General features: G+C 42.0%; 1 protein-coding gene and 1 pseudogene across 3 annotated transcripts in view; one reads left to right on the plus strand and one right to left on the minus strand.

The window, feature by feature from the left end:
- The window catches only part of SPIRE1 (spire type actin nucleation factor 1), a 117728-nt gene that overhangs the window by 57898 nt on the left and 37329 nt on the right, over positions 1 to 22501 (minus strand). For both annotated transcript variants that reach the window (XM_081096887.1, XM_081096886.1), the window contains exon 3: positions 122 to 355. In XM_081096887.1, coding sequence (XP_080953013.1) covers positions 122 to 355 — 234 coding nt within the window. The remainder of the gene's footprint in view (positions 1 to 121; positions 356 to 22501) is intronic.
- LOC308523624 (small ribosomal subunit protein uS5-like) lies at positions 381 to 5300 on the plus strand (annotated as a pseudogene). Its single transcript has 2 exons — positions 381 to 386; positions 4440 to 5300. The product of its transcript is annotated as a small ribosomal subunit protein uS5-like (transcript).

Here is a 22501-nt window from a genome sequence, read left to right on the forward strand (position 1 = left end):
AAGCTCTGAACAAATCACAGAATCGAGAAGTCTAAGAACTATTATCAAATACTGAATCATCAATTTTTTTAAGTGAAATAACTCTTGAAAGACATCAGTACTATGTAAACTGCTGCTTTACCTTCATGACATCTCTATATGACCGGATAGCTGAAATTTTTCTCTTTTCATCTTCTTCATCTTCCAGGCCTTCATCTGCAGCCTCATAACCCTCATCATTGCTACCATCTGCTTCGACCGTGTTGGCCATGTGATCGATGAGTTGCTCCAGGGGAGGACTTAATTCTCTTTCTTCATTCTCCTTCAAACCATAGTCCAGTGCTTTATAAATAATAATACCCAAAGATTCAATAACCTAGAAACATTTAAAAAAGTGGTTAATGGAGGTGACTAAACATTTTTATAGAACTGTAAGGCCTTCAGCTGATTAGGGAGGCCCACACATATTAGGGAGGGCAATCTGCTTTGCTCAGTCTACCAATTTAAAGGTTAGTCTCATTAAAAAAACCCTTCCCTGCCCGCCCGCAATGGCTCAGTGGTTGAGCGTCAACCTATGAACCAGGAGGTCACGGTTTGATTCCCCGTCAGGGCACATGGCCAGGTTGTTGGCTCAATCCCCAGTTGGGGGTGTGCAGGAGGCAGCCAATCGGTGATTCTCTCTCATCATTGATGTTTCTCTCTCTCTCTCCATTCCTCTCTAAAATCAATAAAAAAATAAAATTTAAAAAATATAAATAAATAAACCCTTCCCTATTAAAATACCAATGGCATATTTCATAGATCTAGAACAAATACTCCAAAAATTCATATGGAACAAAAAAAGTCCCCGAAGAGCCGCAGCAATCTTGAGAAAGAAGAACAAAGTTGGAGGGATCACAATAGCAAATATCAAGTTATACTACATATACTACATACTATAAAGCTACTGTAATAAAAATAGCTTGGTACTGGCACAAGAACAGGCATATAGATTAATAGAATAGAAAAGAGAATCCAAAAATAGGCCCACACCATTATGGTCAACTAATATTTGCCAAAGAAGGCAAGAACATACAATGGACTAAAGACAGTCTCTTCAAGAAATGGTGCTGAGAAAATTGGACAGCAACATGCAAAAAGATGAAATTAGACCACCAACTTACACCATATGTAAAAATAAACTCAAAATGTGTAAAAGACTTAAATGTCAGTTGTGAAACTATAAAAATCCTAGAAGAAACCATAGGAAGCAAAATCTCAAACATCTCAGGTTGCACAATTTTCGCCAAAAAATCTGCTAGGGCAAGAGAAAGGAAAAAAATAAACAATAGTACTACATCAAACTAAAAAGCTTCTGCACAGCAAAAGAAACCATCATCAAAATGCAAAGGGAACCCAATGTATGGGCGAACATATTTGCCAATGATACATCTGATAAGGGGTTAATATCCAAAATATACAAAGAACTCATACATCTCAACAAAAGGAAGACAAACATTCCAATTTAAAAAATGGGCAAAGGATCTAAATAAACACTTCTTCAACACAGATATAAGGAAGGCCAAGAGACATATGAAAAAATGCTCGAAGTCATTAATCATCAGAGAGATGCAAATTAAAACAACAATGAGGTATCACCTCACACCTGACAGAATGGTTATCATCAACAAATCAACAAATGACAAGTGCTAGTGAGGATGTGGAGAAAAGGGAACCCTAGTACACTGCAGGTGGGAATGCAGACTGGTACAGCCACTATGGAAAACAGTATGGAGTTTCCTTTAAAAATTAAAAATGGAACTGCCTTTTGACCCAGTGATCCCACTTCTAGGACTATATCCTAAGAAACCCAAAACACCAATCAGAAAGAATGTATGCACCCCTATGTTCACAGCAGCACAATTTACAATAATTAAGATCTGGAAATAGTCCAAATGCCCATCAGGAGACAAGTGGATTAAAAAGCTGTGGTACATTTACACCATGCAATATTATGCAGCTGTAAAAAAGATGAATCTTGCCCTAACCGGTTTGGCTCAGTGGATAGAGCGTCGGCCTGCAGACTGAAAGGTCCCGGGTTCGATTCCGGTCAAGGACATGTGCCTGGGTTGCGGGCACATCCCCAGTGGGAGATGTGCAGGAGGCAGCTGATCGATGTTTCTCTCTCATCGATGTTTCTAACTCTCTATCTCTCTCCCTTCCTCTCTGTAAAAAATCAATAAAATATATTTTAAAAAAAATAAAAAATAAATAAAAAATAAAAAAAAGAAGAATCTCTTATCCTTTGAGACAGCATAGAGCGGTGGTTCTCAACCTGTGGGTCGCGACCCCTTTGGTGGTCAAATGACCCTTTCACAGGGGTCGCCTAAGACCATCCTGCATATCAGATATTTACATTACGATTCATAACAGTAGCAACATTACAGTTATGAAGTAGCAACAAAAATAATTTTATGGTTGGGTCACAACATGAGGAGCTGTATTTAAAGGGCCAGAAGGTTGAGAACCACTGGCATAGAGGGACCTGGAAAGTATTATGCTAAGCAAAATAAGCCAGTCAGAAAAAGAGATTAACTGGGGAAATTATATGCATAGATGCATAGTCCATGGACACAGACAATAGTATAAGTGAAGGCCTGGGAGAGGTTGGTGTGGAGTGGAGGGGGTCAATGGGACAAAAACGGGAGAGGGGCCTGGCCCATGTGGCTCAGTGGTTGAGCATATGAATCAGGAGGTCACAGTTCAATTCCTAGGTTGAGGGCTCGATTTCCAGTGAAGGATGTGCAGGAGGCAGCCGATCCCATAATTCTCTATCATCATTAACATTTCTGTCTCTCTCCCTCTCCCTTCCTCTCTGAAATCAATTTAAAAAAATTTTTTTAAAGGGGAGAGGGAATATCTGTAATACATTCAACAATAAAGATAAATTTTTAAAAAAGACTCTCAGATGAGATTAAAAAGAGAGATAATCTAGCAATATATTGTTCACCATAAATATACCTAAAACAAAACAATGTTTAATGGTTGAGCATTGACCCATGAACCAAGAGGTTACAGTTCAATTTCCAGTCAGGGCACATGCCCCAATTGCATGCTCAATCCCCTAGTAGGGGGCATGTAGGCGGCAGCCAACTGATGTCTTGCTGCTCTCACTCTTACCTTTTTCTCTCTTCAAAAATCAATTTTTAAAAATCTTAAAGAAAAAAATTGTACAATTCAATGGTTTTTAGTATATTCAGAGTTATGCAATCATGACAACAAATTTTAGAACACTTTCATCACCCCAAAAGAAACCCCGTACCCATTAGCAGTCACTCCCCATTATTCCCTAACCCCATTCTCTTCCCCACTAGTATACAACCATTATCTACTTTCTATCTCTATAAATTTAGCTATTCTGGATGTTTCATATAAATTGAATTATATAGTATGTGATCTTTTGTGACCTGCTTCTATCACTTAGCAATGCTCATGACATACTCTAACCACACTGTAGCATGTATCAGTACCACAATTCTTTTTATTGCCAAATAACATTATATTGCATGAATGTAACACATTCTCTTCACCCATTCATCAGTTGATTTTCAGTTGTTTCTAAAATTGCCTAATTTTAATAGGTAAGATTATATTAAAAAAATTTGCAGTAAGATTTTTCCAAGTAAATAAATATATCAACATAATCTGTTCACTATAGTAAAAATAGATTTAAAATGCTTTACTACAATGTATAAAATGTACTACTTATAGTTAATAGCATATTCTGACATATTATTTACTGATATTAAAACAAACAAGTTACCAAAATAAGAATATAACTATCGCATAGAAGTTTTATTTCTAAACCAAATCCTGCTTCTTTCAAAACTAGTTCTTAAATTCTGATTCTGCACCAGAGGTTATGACTTTTGTGCTGGAAAATTACTGACTTCACTTTTCAGTTCACAATTGCTTTCCTTGTTTCACTCTCTTTTTTTTTAACCTCCATGGACTTGCTCCAGTCTACTTCACAGACCTTATTTCTTTCTACTCCCTTTCTTACTTGTACAGTGCTGACCTACTAATTGTCCTTACAGACGATCTAAATCTTGTAGAAGCACTTATATTCAAAACTCTGCAAAAGTACACTGATTTCCCTAAGTCTTTTATTTTTGAAACTTCAGTCTTTTACTAAGCTTTTAATTTAAAACTTCATCCCTGCTTCAATTTAAATTTTTCTGCTTTAGACGGGGTCAAAAAGTTTTCTTCTAATAACTGACAAGTTCCAAGGCACAAAAATCTCATTGGACTCAGTGTGGTCGAGGCCACATCTGTTTTGGTCACTGTTGTATTCTTGGCACCCAGCAAAGAGTATGGACAGTTATTCATGTATATTATTAATATTTTGTTGAAAGAGTGAATAGTTCTTTTCTAATGAAACTCCAAAAGGCAGATGACGTCGGTGCTATGGAAGGGCCCAGAGGCCCTGCGGCGCCGAAATAGGAGGTCGTGGCAATTTGGCAGTGGCATTAGGGGCCGGCCGGGGTCGCAGCTGGGGTCAGGGCAGGGGCCGAGGCCGTGGAGCTCGTGCAGGCAAGGCCGAGGGCAAGGAGTGGATCCCTGTCACCAAGCTGGGCCTCCTGGTGAAGGACATGAAGATCAAATCCCTAGAGGAAATCTGTCTATTCTCCTTGCCCATCAAGGAATCTGAGATCACTGACTCTCTTGGGGGCATCCCTCAAGGATGAGGTCTTGAAGATTATGCCTGTGCAAAAGCAGACACGTGCTGGCCAGAGGACCCGGTTCAAGGCATTTGTCCCACTGGGGACTACAATGGACATGTCAGTCTGGGTGTGAAGTGCTCAAAGGAAGTAGCCACTGACATCCGTAGAGCCATTCTCCTGGCCAAGCTCTCTATTGTCCCTGTGAGGCAAGGCTACTGGGGAAACAAGATCGGCAAGCCCCACACCGGTCCTTGCAAGGTGACTGGCCGCTGTGGCTCTGTACTAGTGCACCTCATCCCGGTCCCCAGGGGTACTGGCATTGTCTCAGCCCCTGTGCCTAAGAAGTTGCTGAAGATGGCGGTATTGACGACTGCTATACCTCGGCCAGGGGCTGCACTGCCGCCCTGGGCAACTTCGTCAAAGCCACCTTTGATGCCATCTCTAAGACCTACAGCTATCTCACCCAGATCTCTGGAAAGAGACCGTGTTCACCAAGCCTCCCTATCAGGAATTCACTGACCCCCTTGTAAAGACCCCCACCAGAGTTTCTGTGCAGAGGACCCAGGCTCCAGCTGTGGCCACCACATAATTTTATACAAAAAAATAAAATAAAATAAAGTGAATTAAGCCTGCTTAAAAAAAAAAAAAGAGTGACTAAAAGAAATGCAGCTTAAAGTAGATTTTATAGTAATAGCTAACATCTATTGAGCTTATTTACATGTGTAAGGGCCTGTGCTAAACATTTTTATGCATTATCTTATTTAATTCTCATCATAGTACTATTATGGAGGTACTAAGAATATTATCCCCTCCCAATTCTAGAGATAAACAAGTTGAGATTAAGAAAATGATTAAGTAGCCCTAACCGGTTTGGCTCAGTGGATAGAGTGTCGGCCTGCGGACTCAAGGGTCCCAGGTTCGACTCCGGTCAAGGGCATGTACCTTGGTTGCGGGCACATCCCCAGTGGGGAGTGCGCAGGAGGCAGCTGATCGGTGTTTCTCTCTCATCGATGTTTCTAACTCTCTACCCCTTGCCCTTCCTCTCTGTAAAAAATCAATAAAATATATTTTTTTAAAAAAGAAAATGATTAAGTAAACAATGGAGCCAGAGCTCAAACCAGGTCTGCCTCAAAGCCCATGAACTTAACCAATGCACAGCTCTATTCACACAAGCAAAGGCAACAGAGCTAAAGCCAGGAACAGAAAGTGAAAAAGGCAGACACTCGTGACTACAGACCACACTACCAGGGGACTGAGGGAGGCGGTCCAATGGCAACTTGCCCCCCTGGGGTTTCAGTAGAGAAGGCAGGCCTACTCCTTCTGCAACCTTTCTTCAAACAGACACACAGGACAGAAAAGGCACAAAAATTTCCACAGTACATAGAATGTTTCTCTCAGCCCCAGGTGCTGAAATTGCTCTTATGTAAAACTAGCTCATTCTGAGCAGTTCACCTCATAATTTCTGAAGCAAAAGGCTTCTGTGCTAAACTGAAAAAAACACACAAACAAACAAGAAAGTACAACCTGAGAAGAGTCAGGGCAAGGACAGCCGCTAATAACCAACTGCCAGCTCCTTCTGGTTCTACTCCAGTCATAGCCACCACCTCAACATTCACTTTATCTGTCAAAACAGGGAAGCAGGGACCAGTATTTTTAAGGATTAAATTATGTTTTGCTACACAGAGAGTACTTTAATGTCACTATGATATTAGGTTATCAAAACATGTACTTTTCCATTGTCCTCATAGGCATTTTATCTTCATAAAGCAAATTTGTATTAGTAAGTAACAGAGATTTGCAATCTTTAAAGGCTTAAGTACATAATAAATATACTTTCAGGACTAGTTGAGCTCTGAGGATATTTTAATCTTGCCTCTTTTAGTAACATTTTTCCTATGTGGCAACTGAAATGCCATTTTAAAAGGCATATCTCATAACTTCTGAATAGGTTATGTTCCAGAGTTCCCTTTGACGAAGTTTGGAAATTAGAAATTAATTTTTTTCAATAAAAAAATTTATAAACTGTTCCTTAAATGGAAAGTACATTGCAAAAGTGGTCTGGGCCCCATGCACCTCCTCTAACCCTTTGAGCCCCAAGCAGAGAGAACAGCAGCATCAGTGCTGTGCAGGTCTTAAGAACCAGCCGTGAAAAGTAGCAGTGAGGAAAGAAAGCATGAGGATTCCCAGAGGAAGCCATTCTCAGCACAGGCGGGCAGGAGTGCTGCAGCTTCCCGGCCAGACAGGCCAGAGGGCCACCCTTTCTTGAGTCCCGCCCTCCTATAGGCATGTGTTACTGCTTGTAGTTTGTGAAATGGGTTATGCAACTCATGACTTCTTTAGTCTTAATATAAACTCACTAGGGAGTTCTTAGCCAAAATTATATCTGTAAACAATATATAACCATTTATTATCCCCTTTATTTTTACAGATGAGAAAAGAGATTGTGCAGATTATTTGCCAAATGTCACAAAGACAGTGATACAGCAATGAACCAAACCGAAACAAATCCCTGCCCTCCAAAGCTGACCTTTTAGAAGAGAGACAATAAGCAAGATTATCAAATAAATTACAGTATTGTTAGATGGTGCTACATGCTGTGGAGGAAAATACAGTGTAAAGTGCGGGGTGGTGGTGGTGGTAGCATGCAATTTTCGATAGAAAAGTCAATTTAGACCTTACACCAAATAGTTAACATAGAAGCAACTGGAAGGAGGTGAGAGAGCAGCTCTGTGACTAGCTGGAGAGATAGCTTCAGGCAGAAGAGCCGGTGCAAAGACCCTGAGGAGGGAGTGTGCCTGGAATGTTCTGTCAATAGCAAGGTGGCAGGTGTGTCTGAAGAAAAGTGAGTAAGAGAAAAAGTATGAAATGAGAAGTAATGGAGTGCCAGGTCATACAAAATCTCACTGACTAATTGTTTGACTTTTATATGCTAAGGGAAATGGGGAGCCACTGAAGGTTATGAGTAGAGGAGTGACAATGACACAATTTATGACTAAAAATGAATGCTTCTGGTTCTTGACTGAAAATAGACTCTAGTGCAGCTGTGGGCAAACTACGGCCCGCGGGCTGGATCCGGCCCATTTGAAATGAATAAAACTATTGAAAAAAAAGACCGTACCCTTTTATGTAATGATGTTTACTTTGAATTTATATTAGTTCACACAAACACTCCATCCATGCTTTTGTTCCAGCCCTCCGGTCCAGTTTAAGAACCCATTGTGGCCCTCGAGTCAAAAAGTTTGCCCACCCCTGCTCTAGTGGAATAGGGCAGTAGGAAGGAGTGCTGGTGAGAAGTGGGCAGTGTTCCATTATATTCGGAAAGTAAAGCATTTGCCAATAGATGGATGGTTAATTATTAGTAACCAAAGAAACTCCAAAGTTTCTGTCTTGATCAAATATGGAAGACTTAAAGAATAGCAGGTTTGGAGAGAAATCAGGAATTCCCTTCAGGCAGATTAAGTTTGAGATGCCCATTAGATATCTCAGAGGACTGGTAAACTGGCCAGCAATTTCAGAGGAGCAATGAAGTTTTCAGGTATCAAGTTGTCAGCACAGAGATGATATTTAAGACAATCAGGCCAGATGAGATCACTGTCCTAGATTCAAGAGCTTAAGTATAGATAAAAGAATTCACCAGGAATGTTCTTTTTCTGAGATAATGAAGAATTGTCAGCAATCTGAAATTACTTACTAAAGATTCATTTGAAGAACTCTTTAAATGTATAATACTAATAATCTGTTAAACCAGTGTCATCACATTTTTCACAAAGGAATAATCCCATTTTTCATTCACATATAGGAGTAAGATTATTTTTGTATATTTATTCATCAGAAAAATCAGATCATTTCTAAAGTGAGTTTACAGATCATCTAATCCAATCCTTTTGTTTTACAGAAAGGAAGCTGAAGGTGAAGAGATTAAATGACCTGCCTAAATTCACACAACTAATCAATCAGTGGAAGACTGCAGTATCCAGCGCCCCTTCTACTCTAACACTACGGCTTTTTCTGATGGAGGAGTTCCAGTTGGTTATCTTGAAAGGGAGTGGTTCCCAGCCTGTTTCTATTTTCAGACACCTGATCATCATTCATCACAGATGGCGATATAATCGCCAATATAGGGAGAGAGTTCAAGGGGCTGAAAAAGCTCCTCAGGAGACTCAGACACAACCCCTTCACCCCCAAAGGTGAGCATGTCCAAGTGGGAATCACTGCTGTAAATGAACAAAGAAGGAAAAGAAAGGATAATTGTCACTTAATGATAATATAGAGAGCTGTGAAGGATTCAATTGTATCTTCTGAGCCTAATCAAGTGCTTTTATTTTTGAAGTTACTATTAGGTAACTGTCCAATCAAGTATCTGCTGTATGACTACTCTTCTTGTTACCTAATCAAAGGCTGATTATTATGAATCACTAGCTACAAAATAATAATAATAATAATGGCCTTTAGCTTTATACTATAGTTTTAAATCAATTTAAACCATAATTACAAAACACTCATCAGAGTTAATAGTTAATCATAACTTAAGATAGGGCTAAAATATAGTCTAGTTGCTTGGAAAACAAATTCTCAACTTAGAAAAGTTAAGATATGAGAATTACTAACGTTATCATATAAATACCAATAAAGACTAATATATTAAGAATTTAAACATATCAATTCATTTTATAATGCATAATACTAAAAATTAGTCAGTTTAACAATGACATAATAGTTTTGAAAATATTTTGTATACTACTAGTATAAAGCACTTTATAAATAAAAGATATGCTCATCTGATAAATAAAAAATATGAGATTGTTAAAGATCACCACTTAATGATACACATTGGAAACTGGGGATCTTTCATGCATTCATTCATTCAAAAATATATTTACTAAGTTCCTGCTATATACCTGGCACTGCACTTAAGGGCTGGAAAATTCAACAGGAAATAAGGCATAGCTCCTTTCCTGCAGGTGGTTATAGTCTAGAAAGCATGCAATTAAAATGCAGCAGACTGAGTGCTTCTAGGAGTAAGTACAAAATGCCACCTTGGAAGCACATTGGAGGGACAATTAATCCAGTCTGGGAAAACTTCCAAGAAGAAGAAATGGCTAAACATAGGGCATTAACTAGGCAACGTGGGAAGTGTGTTATGAGCAGAAGGAACAGCATTGCAAATATCTGGACGTAAAAGATGAGGCTTTCAAAGTCTTAAAAGTGGATCAATCTGACTAAAGTAAAGGGTGGGAGGGGAAAGGAATGAAACCAGAGCAGTGTGCATAATCAAACATTCCTTTAAATGAATAAACAGCCTAAACATTGAGCAATAAATGACTGGTTAAGTAAATTATAGTATATCCAGATAATATAATATTATGTAACCATAAAAATTTTATAACATATTTGAAAACATGAAAAATATTCATTAAAACAAGTATCTACTGAGCATCTATGACTACACTGAAAATTAGATTAGATTATAAACCCGTATGTTCACGTGATACAACTTATGAAAAACATATGCATGTACATAGGAAAAAAGATAAAATGCTAAATGCAATTACTGCTGGGGAAAGAGGGTTACAGGTGGCTTTTCTTTTTTGCTTACATTTATTTTCTAACCTTTCCTCCTATTATTAAAGTTAGTATAAACAATCCAAATTAGCCCTAACCGGTTTGGCTCAGTGGCTAGAGCATCAGCCTGCGGACAGAAGGGTCCCAGGCACATCCCCAGTGGGGAGTGTGCAGGAGGCAGCTGATCAATGTTTTAACTCTCTATCCCTCTCTCTTCCTCTCTGTAAAAAAACCAATAAAATATATATTTTTTAAAAAATCCTAATTAGGTTAGAACTTTTTCCATAAGGCCAAGTACTATTAAAATAAAAGTATACATGTAACTCGCCCATTACAGGGTCGGGGAAATGATAGACTTCTAGAGTTGTGTCTGTGTTTTTTGTTTTAAATAACATTACTTTTTTTTATTGATTCCAGAAAGGAAGGGAGAGCGAGAGGGAGATAGAGATAGAAATATCAATGATGAGAGAGAATCATTGATTGGCTGCCTCCTGCACACCCCCCTACTGGGGATCCAGCCCTCAACCTGAGCATGTACCCTTTACTGGAATCGAACCCGGGACCCTCCAGTCCGCAGGCCAACGCTCTATCCACTGAGCCAAACCAGCTAGGGTTGTGTCTGTGTTTTAAAACCGACTGACCTTTATCTGCTTTGTACCAGACACCGAAATACAAAGATAAATGAGAACCAGCCCTTCCCCGGAAGTGCTTACAGTCAAGCAGAGTAGCAGACATGCAAACAGAAAGTACAACAGGGTGAGGGAAATATTAGAGATATTACTTAAAACTATTACTTTTAATGTCAGAAATATGTCAGAAATATGAGTATACCACTCCTGACAATGTAGAAACTGCTCTTTAATATCTGCCCCATGCACTCCAGTGAGTCCCATTTATCCCACTCACCTTGACCTATTTGCCACAAAAAAAAAGAGAAGAAAAAAAAAAGGGGAGGGAGTTTGGAGGACACACTGCACCAATTATACAAACTGGGCTCACAAAGCAATGCTGATGTACTAAACCGGCTTTACAAGGTGCCAATTGTAGGAACTACACAATGACCCACTCAAGAGATATATTATCAGATCGTCTCCTGTTCCTTAGCATTCTGGGTTGTCAAGGGCAGACATGCAGTCGGGTCAGACTACGTATGAAGAGGGAGCTTTCTAGTAAAGCCATATGTCCAGAAAAGAGGAAGCCCAATTTTACTCATCTTTTAGTGAAAGAAAACAGAAATGAAGGGCAAAATAAAAGTCAGGAACGAAGACTAGGTGTTGCTCAGTGGTTGAACATTGACCTATAAACCAGGAGTTCAAGGTTCAATTGGGTCAAGGGCACATGCCCAGGTTATGGGCTCAATCCCCAGTAGGAGGCGTGCAGGAGGAAGCCAATGATTCTCTCTCATCATTGATGTTTCTATCTCACTCTCACTCTCCCCTCTTCTCTGAAATCAATGGGAAAAAAAATGTATATTTTTAAAAGACTAGAAACTGCTCATTTCATCTGCTCCCAAAAGCCATAACAATGATTTTCCCCTCTGCCTTCTTCTTAAAAACTTACCAACTCTTAAAACAGCTGCTACACTTATTTCCTACACTTATTTTCCTTATTCATTTCACAGACATTTCATTTTTCTCTTTCACCATACTACTTCCAATTTTCTTTTAAATACGGTAGGAACAATGAAATATAAATATTAATCTGGCCATGTTGAGTATTTAAACCTTTATTATACAGAAACTTTGGAGGAGGGTTTTCCTACGAAGTTAAAATTGGAATAAAAAATATCCTGACAGTGAAAATCACATAAGTAATTGTAATTTGAGTTATTACCCATGTCAGATGTTCACTGTAAAGTTTCATTAGAAGAAGAAATCTGTGGATCAAAATCTATATATTGTAAATGACTCTGGCAGTGGACTTAATTTAAAAACACTTTTGCTCACACATTTTAACATTTAAAATGATTGTGTCAAATAACTCACAAAATATACAGTTTAGAGATCTGACTTTTGTCATTTACTTTTAAAATATATATATATGTTTTTATTGATTTCAGAGAAAGGGAGAGAAACATCAATGATGACAGAGAATCATTCATCGACTGCCTCCAGCACACCCCCCTACTGGGGATCAAGCTGTAATCCGAGCATGTGCCCTGACTGGGAATCAAACCGTGACCGACACTCAACCACTGAACCATGCAGGCAAGGCGTGTCATTTACTTTATATCAACTTATTACATATTCTTTAAGAAGATCGATGTAGATATGTTGATATCATATTTGCACCAATTCACGGCCCTGTTAACCCCCTTCTCCTATGTTTCCTCATCCACCTGGAAGAATGAGTGACCCACTCAAAAACCTGCTACAATCCTCACCACCCCACTACTTTTTTCTGGCCAATAACACCTCTTGACAAATCCCTTCCTTTCTTCCTTTGTTCCTTTACATAACCAAAGTGCCCCATTTTAATCATTTCTTACCTCAAAGCTTCTAGTCAACATTTCATTTTTGCTACTCAAACACCTGGCTTACTTACATCTGCCAACTTGAAGAGAGCCTACCCATGTGGCCATTCCCTTTTCTGGGCCTGTGTATCGGAGCAAGCTTGAAGGACAACTGAAGAAGCTGACAGGTCTGAAATCCCAGTGAATCAGGCATCACCACAGGTAAGAGTTATCTGTGGTGGCACAACCACTTCAAAAATACAACTAAAAGACAAAATGGACACCATCCCAAATCACAGGAAGACTGGCCGAGTGGAAATTCTACATCTAGAAGGAAAGAGAGGGGCACACTGAGACTCAGAGGAGGTGTGGAAGTGCAGAGGTACAGAGGCGCACATGGAAAGGGCTAGAAACTGAGGACGCAGCTGTCTTTTTCAATCGGGAGGGAGACACAAGCTCCCGACATCTCTGAAGTCCAGTACAGGGCGAGTCTCTAGGGACCCAGACTCATATGGGGAGAAACTGGACTGTCTGGCATCAGTCGGAACTCGAGGGCGGCTTTCTCTCAGGGGTGCTTGCAGCGATTACCAGGACACTGGGATGTGGGGCCTCTTAGGGTAGGACTGAGGAGAAGCCATAGCTGCTTGCTCCACCCTGTTGATTCCCTGAGACCACGCCCCACCTAAGCTGTGGCAGAGGCTTTTGCATATGAATGCCCTGGCCCTTTGCAATCTGAAAATTACCTAACAAACTGCAGCTGGGCCAGACAGACCCAGAACTTCCAAGAGAAGGCCCAAGGCCCCACAGCAGCTTGCATTGCTTCACAGCTGGGCCTCATTTGGGCACCTCCAAACCCCAAACAAGGAAGGGGAATCTGCAGATCTCTTCATAGCTCCTGCTGGGTAGCCTCAGGCAGAGGCTAAATTAGCACCTCCTTAGATCCAAGAGCCAGTGTACCCAGTGGTCAGAGTAGGACCATCCAATTACAACTCCTCAGATCCATAAGGGACACACTCAGGGGGCAGACTCAGTGAGCACATAAGCCCCACTGAAACAAGTCTTGCCCCAGAAGGGTGTCTCCAGCACAGAAGTTCTCCCACTGCAGACACAGCTGATTCTCACAGCCAATTGGCCTGGAGGTCAATCCCTCCCAGTGATACCTACAACAATCAAGGCTTAACTATAACAAGACTGTGCACACAGCCCACAAAGGGGTGCACCAAGAGTGTCCACCTCAGGTAATTGGGGAGGCTGAGCCACTGGGCCCTATAGGACACCTAGCACAGAAAGCCACTCTATCAACACAGGGAAGCATAAAAAATGCAGAGAAACAGAAACAAGTCACAAATGACAGAAATGGAGGAAAGCTAACTACTGGATATAGAGTTCAAAACCACGGTTATAAGGTTTTTCAAGAATTTTCTAGAAACTGCCGATAAATTTAGTAAGACCCTCAATAAGTCTAGTGAAACCGCCGACAAATTTAGTGAGACCCTCAAGAAATCTAGCGAGACCCTTGAGGTTATGAAAAAGAACCAACTAGAAATTAAGCATACACTGAATGAAATAAAGAATATTATACAAAGTTCCAACAGCAGACTAGAGGATCGCAAGAATCAAGTCAAAAGATTTGAAATACGAAGAAGCAAAAAACACCCAACTGGAAAAGCAAAATGAAAAAAGAATCCAAAAATATGAAGATAGTGTAAGGAGCCTCTGGGACAGCTTCAAGTGTACCAACATCTGAATTATGGGGGTGCCAGAAGAAGAGAAAGAGCAAGATATTGAAAACCTATTTGAAGACATAATGATAGAAAACTTCCCCTACCTGGTGAAAGAAATAGACTTACAAGTCCAGAAAGTGCAGAGAACCCCAAACAAAAGGAATCCAAAGAGGACCACACCAAGACACATCATCATTAAAATGCCAAGAGCAAAAGACAAAGAGAGAATCTTAAAAGCAGCAAGAGAAAAACAGTCAGTTACCTACATGGGAGTACCCATACGACTGTTAGCTGATTTCTCAACAGAAACTTTGTAGGCCAGAAGGGAGCGGCAAGAAATATTCAAAGTGATGAATGCCAGGAACCTACAACCAAGATTACTCTACCCAGCAAAGCTATCATTCAGAATTGAAGGTTAGATAAAGAGCTTCACAGATAAGAAAAAGCTAAAGGAGTTCATCACCACCAAACCAGTATTATATGAAATGCTGAAAGGTATCCTTTAAGAAGAGGAAGAAGAAGAAAAAAGTAAAGATACAAATTATGAACATCAAATACACATCTATCAACAAGTGAATCTAAAAATCAAGTGAATAAATAATCTGATGAACAGAATAAACTGGTGATTATAATAGAATCTGGGGCATAGAAAGGGAGTGGACTGACTACTCTCAAGGGGGGGTGGGGGAAGAGACTGAACAAAAATCGTGCACCTATGAATGAGGACAGTGGGGGAGGGGGGTAAGGGCAGAGGGTGGGGTGGGAACTGGGTGGAGGGGAGTTATGGGGGGAAAAACAGAGGAACAACTGTAATAATCTGAACAATAAAGACTTAATTTTTTTTAAAAAAAAAGAGTTATCTGTGGTGGGGGAGGGGGTAAGCTGGTACTGCTTCAATCCCTACGAATAGACCTTGAAGACTCACCCAAACACGTAAGTGCCAGAACAGCTTTCCTATGTCCAACTGGTGCCAAAACTAAGCGGAAACTGTATAGTTATCTCTGTATCTGTGCCTGGTACTTTTGAATATTTGCCAAATGAATGGTTTCATCTTAGGGCCTCCAATAATTCAACAGCTTTAAGGAATGTTTGGGAAGAAGAAAAGGAAACTGCACATAATAATTTGCTGAGAATTAAATACTAACAACTTCAACACCTAGCTTCTTCTTACACTAAGAGTATTCAAAAAGCAGAGTAAATACGGTCTCTACTAATCTTTTTTAAATCAGCCCACCTGTCTGAAACGGCTGCCTAATTTCTTTGGTCCACTTTCTAGAGGGCATCATTAAATATGCAGGCTGGAGGAAGAAGAGTGGACTCAAATGGCACAGATGACCACATGACTGCATAGCTCCATGTGTAGGCCCCCTTCCCTGCCCCCAGCTGACGGCCATCCACTCACATCCAGTGAGGGACTGAACAACACTGGAGTGGAGATGTGGGTGAGAAGCCAGCCAGGACTGTACTGGCCAGCGATGCAGTGCAGAGGCGGCAGAGATTTCACATACTTTGGATTTTTACACTAGAGATTAGTTTGAGTCACCAAACTAAAGGGTATATATTATCTTTGACATTTAAAGTTTTTGAAATATATGACATTAAATAAGAAAACAAAGTAATATGTATATCATTTGCTCCTAACATATTTTTCTTATATTCATTTGTTATAATTATATCTTCCTAAATACACATTTACTTTTTAAACTAAATTAGAAATGGTACAATGATTATAAGATACCTCAAACCTAAAATTCCTTTCAAATTATGTTAGAAACAGTAATTCCTTCAAGAATACTCCCCATCAAAAGATCTAAAAAACTATTTCGACAGCTATGCAAGAGTCATTTCTATAGTTGTGAATGATGTTTTAGGTAAAATAATTTTGTCATGTTAATTTATATACTACTAGAGGCCCGGTGCACAAAAATTTGTGCACTCGGCGGGGAGGGGGGTCCCTCAGCCCGGCCTGTGCCCTCTCCCAGTCTGGGACCCCTCGGGAGATAACAACCTGCTGGCTTAGGCCTGCTCCCGGGTGGCAGAGGGCAGGCCCAATCCCTAGGTGCAGCCCCTGGTCGGGCTCAGAGCAGGGCCGATTGGGGAGTTGGGGCGCCGCCCCTGTCATGCACAAAGCAGGGCGGATTGGGAGATTGCGATGCCACCCTCAGTCACGCTCAGGGTAGGGCCGATTGGGGGGTTGGGGCACCACCCCGTCACACTCAAGGCAGGGTAGATGGGGAGGTTGCGGCGCCACCCCCTGTCACGCACAGAGCAGGGTCAATCAGGGGGTTGGGGCACTGCCCCCTGTCACTCACAGAGCAGGGCCCATCAGGGGGGTTGGGGCTCCGTACCCTGTCACGCACAGAGCAGGGCCAATCAGGGGGTTGGGGAGCTCCCCCCGTCATGCACTGAGCAGGGCCCATCAGAGGGTTGGGGAGCTCCCCCTATCACTCACAGAGTAGGGCCGATAGGGGAGTTGGGGCACCACCCCCTGTCACACACTGAGCAGGGCGGATCAGGGGGTTGGGGTGCCACACCCTGTCACACTCAGGGCAGGGCCGATGGGGAGGTTATGGCTCTACCCCGTCACACACAGAGCAGGGCCCATGGGGAGGAGGGGGTGTTGGGGTGCCGCACCGTCACACACAAGGCAGGGCCGATCGGGGCGTTGGGGCGCCTTCCCCTGTCACACACAGAGCCGCAGGGCGATCAGGGGGTTGGGGAGCTCCCCCCTATCAGGCACAGAGCAGGGCTGATCAGGGGGTTGGGGGGCCTTCCCCTGTCACCAACAGAGCAGGGTGGATAGGGAGGTTGTGGCCCTGCCCCCTGTCACACACAGAGCTGCAGGGCGATCAGGGGGTTTGGGCGCTGCCCCGTCACGCTGATCCCGGTGCCGGGAGGCCTCTCGGCTCCGCTGATCCCAGTGCTGGGAGGCATATTACCCTTTTCCTACATAGGATAGAGGTCTGGTGCACGTGTGGGGGCCGGCTGGTTTGCCCTGAAAGGTGTCCTGGATCAGGGTGGGGGTCCCCACTGGGGTGCCTGGCCAGTCTGGGTGAGGGGCTGAGGGCTGTTTTCAGGCTGGCGGGTGACGGAAGTTCCCAACCGCTCCTTTTTTTTTTTTTTTTTTTTTTTTTTTTATTCTGGAGCAGCTTTAGCTCTGAGGCTCCAGCTCTTAGGCCTCCGCTGCTGAAAGCAGGTACCTGGTTTGTTTGGGTTCTATAATCGAAACGATGTATAACTCCAGCTTTGAGATCCCGGCTCGCTGAAAGCAGGTTTCTGGGGTTTTGTTTAGCTTCTATATTTGTTACAATGTTTCAAACTGCAGGCTCAGAGGCCGGCAAGGCAGGCAGGGAACGTTGGTTTCCTCCGTCACTGAAGCAAGCAAGCCTCATGTTAGTTTCAAGCTGCCTGCTGGCTGCCATCTTGGCTGGCAGTTAATTTGCATATCACCCTGATTAGCCAATGGGAAGGGTAGCGGTCGTACGCTAATTACCATGTTTCTCTTTTATTAGATAGGATTACTATCTTCTATCAACTTTTGAAATACTTCCCTAACATTTGATATTACATCATCTTTTAAAATTAAAAAAAAAGTAAATAAATATAAAAGAATACTCCCCAGCCCTGGTTGGAACATCATCCTGTACACAAAAAGGTTGTGGTTTTGATTCCTGGTCAGGGCATATACATACGTTGCAGGTTCGATCCCCAGTCAGGGTATGTACAGGAAGCAATCGATCAATGTTTTTCTCTGACATCAATGCTTTTCTCTCTCTCACCCCCACCCCCTTCCTCTCTCTCTCTAAAAGCAATAAAAACATATCCTTGGGTGAGGATTTAAAAAAAGAATACTGCCCAAATGCCTGGTTCTTTATTAAAAGCAATATTTTTAATTCTGCCTATTAAGTCCTTTAGAGAACATATAAAATCCAAATTACACTTTAATGGCCATACAGAAGAAGTGTACTTCTATCACCACTTGCTTTCAGGCTCTATCTGTTCCAACATGTCTTTGTAATATAAATCACTGTTTACATAATTTGGTTTTCCAAATAACAATAAAACTTCATCAAATCAAATTAACTGCCAATTTAGCAAAAGTTTAAGTCATAGACTAAACTTTTCAAATGCAATTATTTAGTATAAGTTATAATTTCCCAGAGGCCCGGTGCACAAAATTCGTGCACCCAGGGCAGGGAGGTCCCTCAGCCCGGCCTGCGCCCTCTCGCAGTCCGGGACCCCTTAGGGGTGTCCGCCTGCTGGCTTAGGCCCCATCCAGCAGTCAGGCATTCCTCTCTCAATCCAGGGCTCTAGCAGTCTGGGACCTCTCACTCGTTACCGCCCACCTGAAGCAGAGGCGGGAGAGGCTCCTGCCACTGCCACTGCGCTTGCCAGCTGTGACCCTGGCTTCTGGCTGAGTGGTGCTCCCACAGCACTGACCACCGGGGGCAGCTCCTGCGTTGAGCGTCTGCCCCCTGGTAGTCAGTGCACATCATAGCCACTGATCATTCCACTGTTCAGTCGATTTGCATATTAGGGTTTTATAATATAGGAGGATTTGTAAATAGATGCCACTTAAAGTAAGGTTAATACAATGACAAAAATAAGTCCATAAATTAACCATAGTATAAAAATATAGTAGGTAACAAACTCTCCATTTCAAGTCAGTAAAGACAAGTAGAAGAATTATTAGCTATCATCTTAGAAAACAATAAAATAATATCCTTCACACTGAACCATCCCAAAATTTTCAGGTAAAGACAAACATATTTCTTTTTTAACATACTAGAAAAAAAAATGTGAAAAATTTACCTGCCAATAGTATAGGAAAGACTTCTTTCACATTTAAGAGCAAAATAAATGTGTAATTATTACAGCTGCTACATTTATGTGAAAGACTTTCTCGACATTGTTATGTAAGAACACAATATGGCCCTGACCGGTTTGGCTCAGTGGATGGAGCGTCGGCCTGCGGACTCAAGGGTCCCAGGTTAGATTCCGGTCAAGGGCATGTACCTTGGTTGCGGGCGCATCCCCAGTAGGGGGTGTGCAGGAGGCAGCTGATCGATGTTTCTCTCTCATCGGTGTTTCTAACTCTCTATCCCTCTCCCTTCCTCTCTGTAAAAAATCAATAAAATATATATTTTTTTAAAAAAGAACACAATATGAATATTTGCGAAGTAGTTCTGCCAGATTACTCCAGTGTAATCTATCTTTTGCCATCCTTTATTTTTCTTCATAGCACTTAATATAATATTTTATATAAATTTATTTGTATATTGTCTATAACTAATAGAATATAAATCCATGCAAGCAGTTTTTATCTATTTTGTCCATTGTTATACCTCCAGTGACTAGAAAAATGCCTGGCATAGGGCAGGTGTTTTCTTTGTAGAAAGAAAGAAAAAAGGAAAGAGAGTGGAAGGAAGAATGAGAGGTAAGGAGGAAGAGAAGGAGAGAGGGAGAAATGGAGGGAGAGGAGAAGGGAGGAGAGGGGAGAAGGTGTCTATGTGCCTTCATAGCTCAGGGCTATGCCCCTGGTCTAGCTTGTTTCCAGGAGGGCTCACCTTACTATAAACAGTAAATTATTTTTTCCCTTTGGTTACCTGACTTTTACAATTAAAAATGCTAATATTCTCTTTTATTAGTACTATATACATAATTAAAAATCTAATTTACTCTCACATCTGCTAAACAATGGAATAAAAAACAATTTTGTTAGGACATGCAACTCATTTTTAACTTAACTCAAGGTAAATAAAACAAATTTTGTAAAATATTTCAATTATCTGAGAAGTCATCTGATACAAGAACAACACTGGATCTGAAAGCTTCCTTACCATACTTGTTTAATGGTGACTCATGAACTGGTACATTTCCTGGTTTCTAATTGCTTGAATAACTTGTGACAATCACAAGGTCCTGTTTCTCAAAATTGGATTGTGCCAATTCAACAATATTCATGAAAAGGCTTTAGCAGAAATGGCAGTGCAGTTTATCTTTTTAGACTGGCCTGTAACTGCTAACTTTCCCTTATATCTTACATTTTCTTCTGTTGCGTTGCCTTCGATCGATGCTTTCCACCTCAGCCCTATTTTGATTTTCCCCTGTAGCTGAAAATCATCAAAATCCCTAAGGAAACAGAATGTAATGGGAATCAACTAACTCTAGTTCTTGACTTGTAGCCAGGCCCGCAAGGCAACACGCAAGGCTCTGCCTCCCCTGCCCGTCACCTGGCTTAGTCATGGGACTGGACTAGAGTTTGGACAGGAAAATTGAGCAAATCGCTACAGTTACTCATGACTTATAAGAAGGCAAAAGGTATGTTTCCATCTTTAGTTTTTCACTTCACAGGACCTTCCACCCCCAGACACCAACCCATGATGTCTCTCTATTTTTATTACAAAAGCAAAACATATTCATTATAAATCTCAGAAAATACAAGCAATCAAAAGAAAATCGGCATATACAGAATCCCAGAGGCAATCAGTTAACAGTTTACTATACTTGTCCTTTGAATATATTTTTAGAAAAACTGGATCATTCGGTACTTATTATATATTTTATAACCTGTTTTATACTATAATGGGCCATATCTCTTCACATAAACAATTACATTCTACTCATTTGCTTTTAATAATGCAGAGTCTAAGTGTTGCACATCAATTAGACATTTAGACAGATTCTAATTTTTCTCTCTTATAAGAAGTGCTGCAAATAAGTATCTTCTAACTATATTTGTGTACATATTCTTATTTTCTTTGGAAATGCTCCTATAGGTAAAGTTAATGAATTAAGCCCATGCCCTTAGATGTGTGATATCTATACTAATAAAAGGGTAATATGCTAATTAGACCAGACCTGTCCGGGATATCCATCCGGACGTCCTTCCGGACAAAGCCACGGTGGCAGGGGCCAACGCAGGGGCGGTTAGGGGCGATCAGGCTGGTAGGGGAGGGCAATAAGGGGCAACCAGGCCAGCAGGGGAGGGCAGTTAGGGGCGACCAGGTAGGCAGGGGAGGGCACAGTTAGGGGTGACCAGGCCAGCAGGGGAGGGTGGTTAGGAGCAATCAGGCAGGCAGGCAGGCAGAGTGGTTACAGGCAATCAGGCAGGCAGGCCCACCACCCCTCCCCATGGCCAGCCCCACCTCCAATCGGTCCCCCAACCTCAATCGGGGGCAGGGCCTGCTGGCAATCGACCGCCATCTCCTCCTCCCGACAGGCCCAGCCCCAATCCACCCCAATTGGGATGGGCTAGCCGACCCCCACCCGTGCATGAATTTGTGCCCTGGGCCTCTAGTCCTGTATAATAATCCTATCTAATAAAAGAGAAACATGGTAATTGGCATACGACCGCTACCCTTCCCATTGGCTAATCAGGGCAATATGCAAATTAACTGCCAGCCAAGATGGCGGCCGGCAGCCAGGCAGCTTGAAACTAACATGAGGCTTGCTTGCTTCAGTGACGGAGGACTCCAACATTCCCCGCCTGCCGCTGCAGGCCTCTGAGCTGCAACTCTAAACAACTATGTAACAAATATAGAAGCTAAATAAAACCCCAGAAACCTGCTTTAGTCCGGGCTTCAGCCAGCAGGATCGCAACATTGTAAGCAAAGGCCAGAAACCTACTTTCAACAGCAGAGGCCTAAGAGCTGGAGCTAAGCCTCAAACCTAAAGCTGGCCCAGAATAAAATTAAAAAAAAGAAAAAAAGGAGCAGTTGGGAGCTTCAGTCACCCCCAGCCTGAAAACGGCCCTCAGCCCCTCACCCAGACTGGCCAGGCACCCCAATGGGGACCCCCACCCTGAAGGGTGTGTGACCAGCTGCAAACAGCCATCATCCCCTCACCCAGGCTGGCCAGGCACCCCAGTGGGGACCCCCACCCAGAAGGATGTGTGACCAGCTGCAAACAGCCATCATCCCCTCACCCAGGCTGGCCAGGCACCCCAGTGGGGACCCCCACCCTGATCCAGGACACCCTTCAGGGCAAACCAGCCGGCACCCACCCGTGCACCAGGCCTCTACCCTATATAGTAAAAGGGTAATATGCCTCCCAGCACTGGGATCAGCGGAGCCGAGAGG

This window comes from Myotis nattereri (assembly GCF_964212035.1).
Source record: "Myotis nattereri genome assembly, chromosome: 8".
NCBI classification, from domain to species: domain Eukaryota; kingdom Metazoa; phylum Chordata; class Mammalia; order Chiroptera; family Vespertilionidae; genus Myotis; species Myotis nattereri.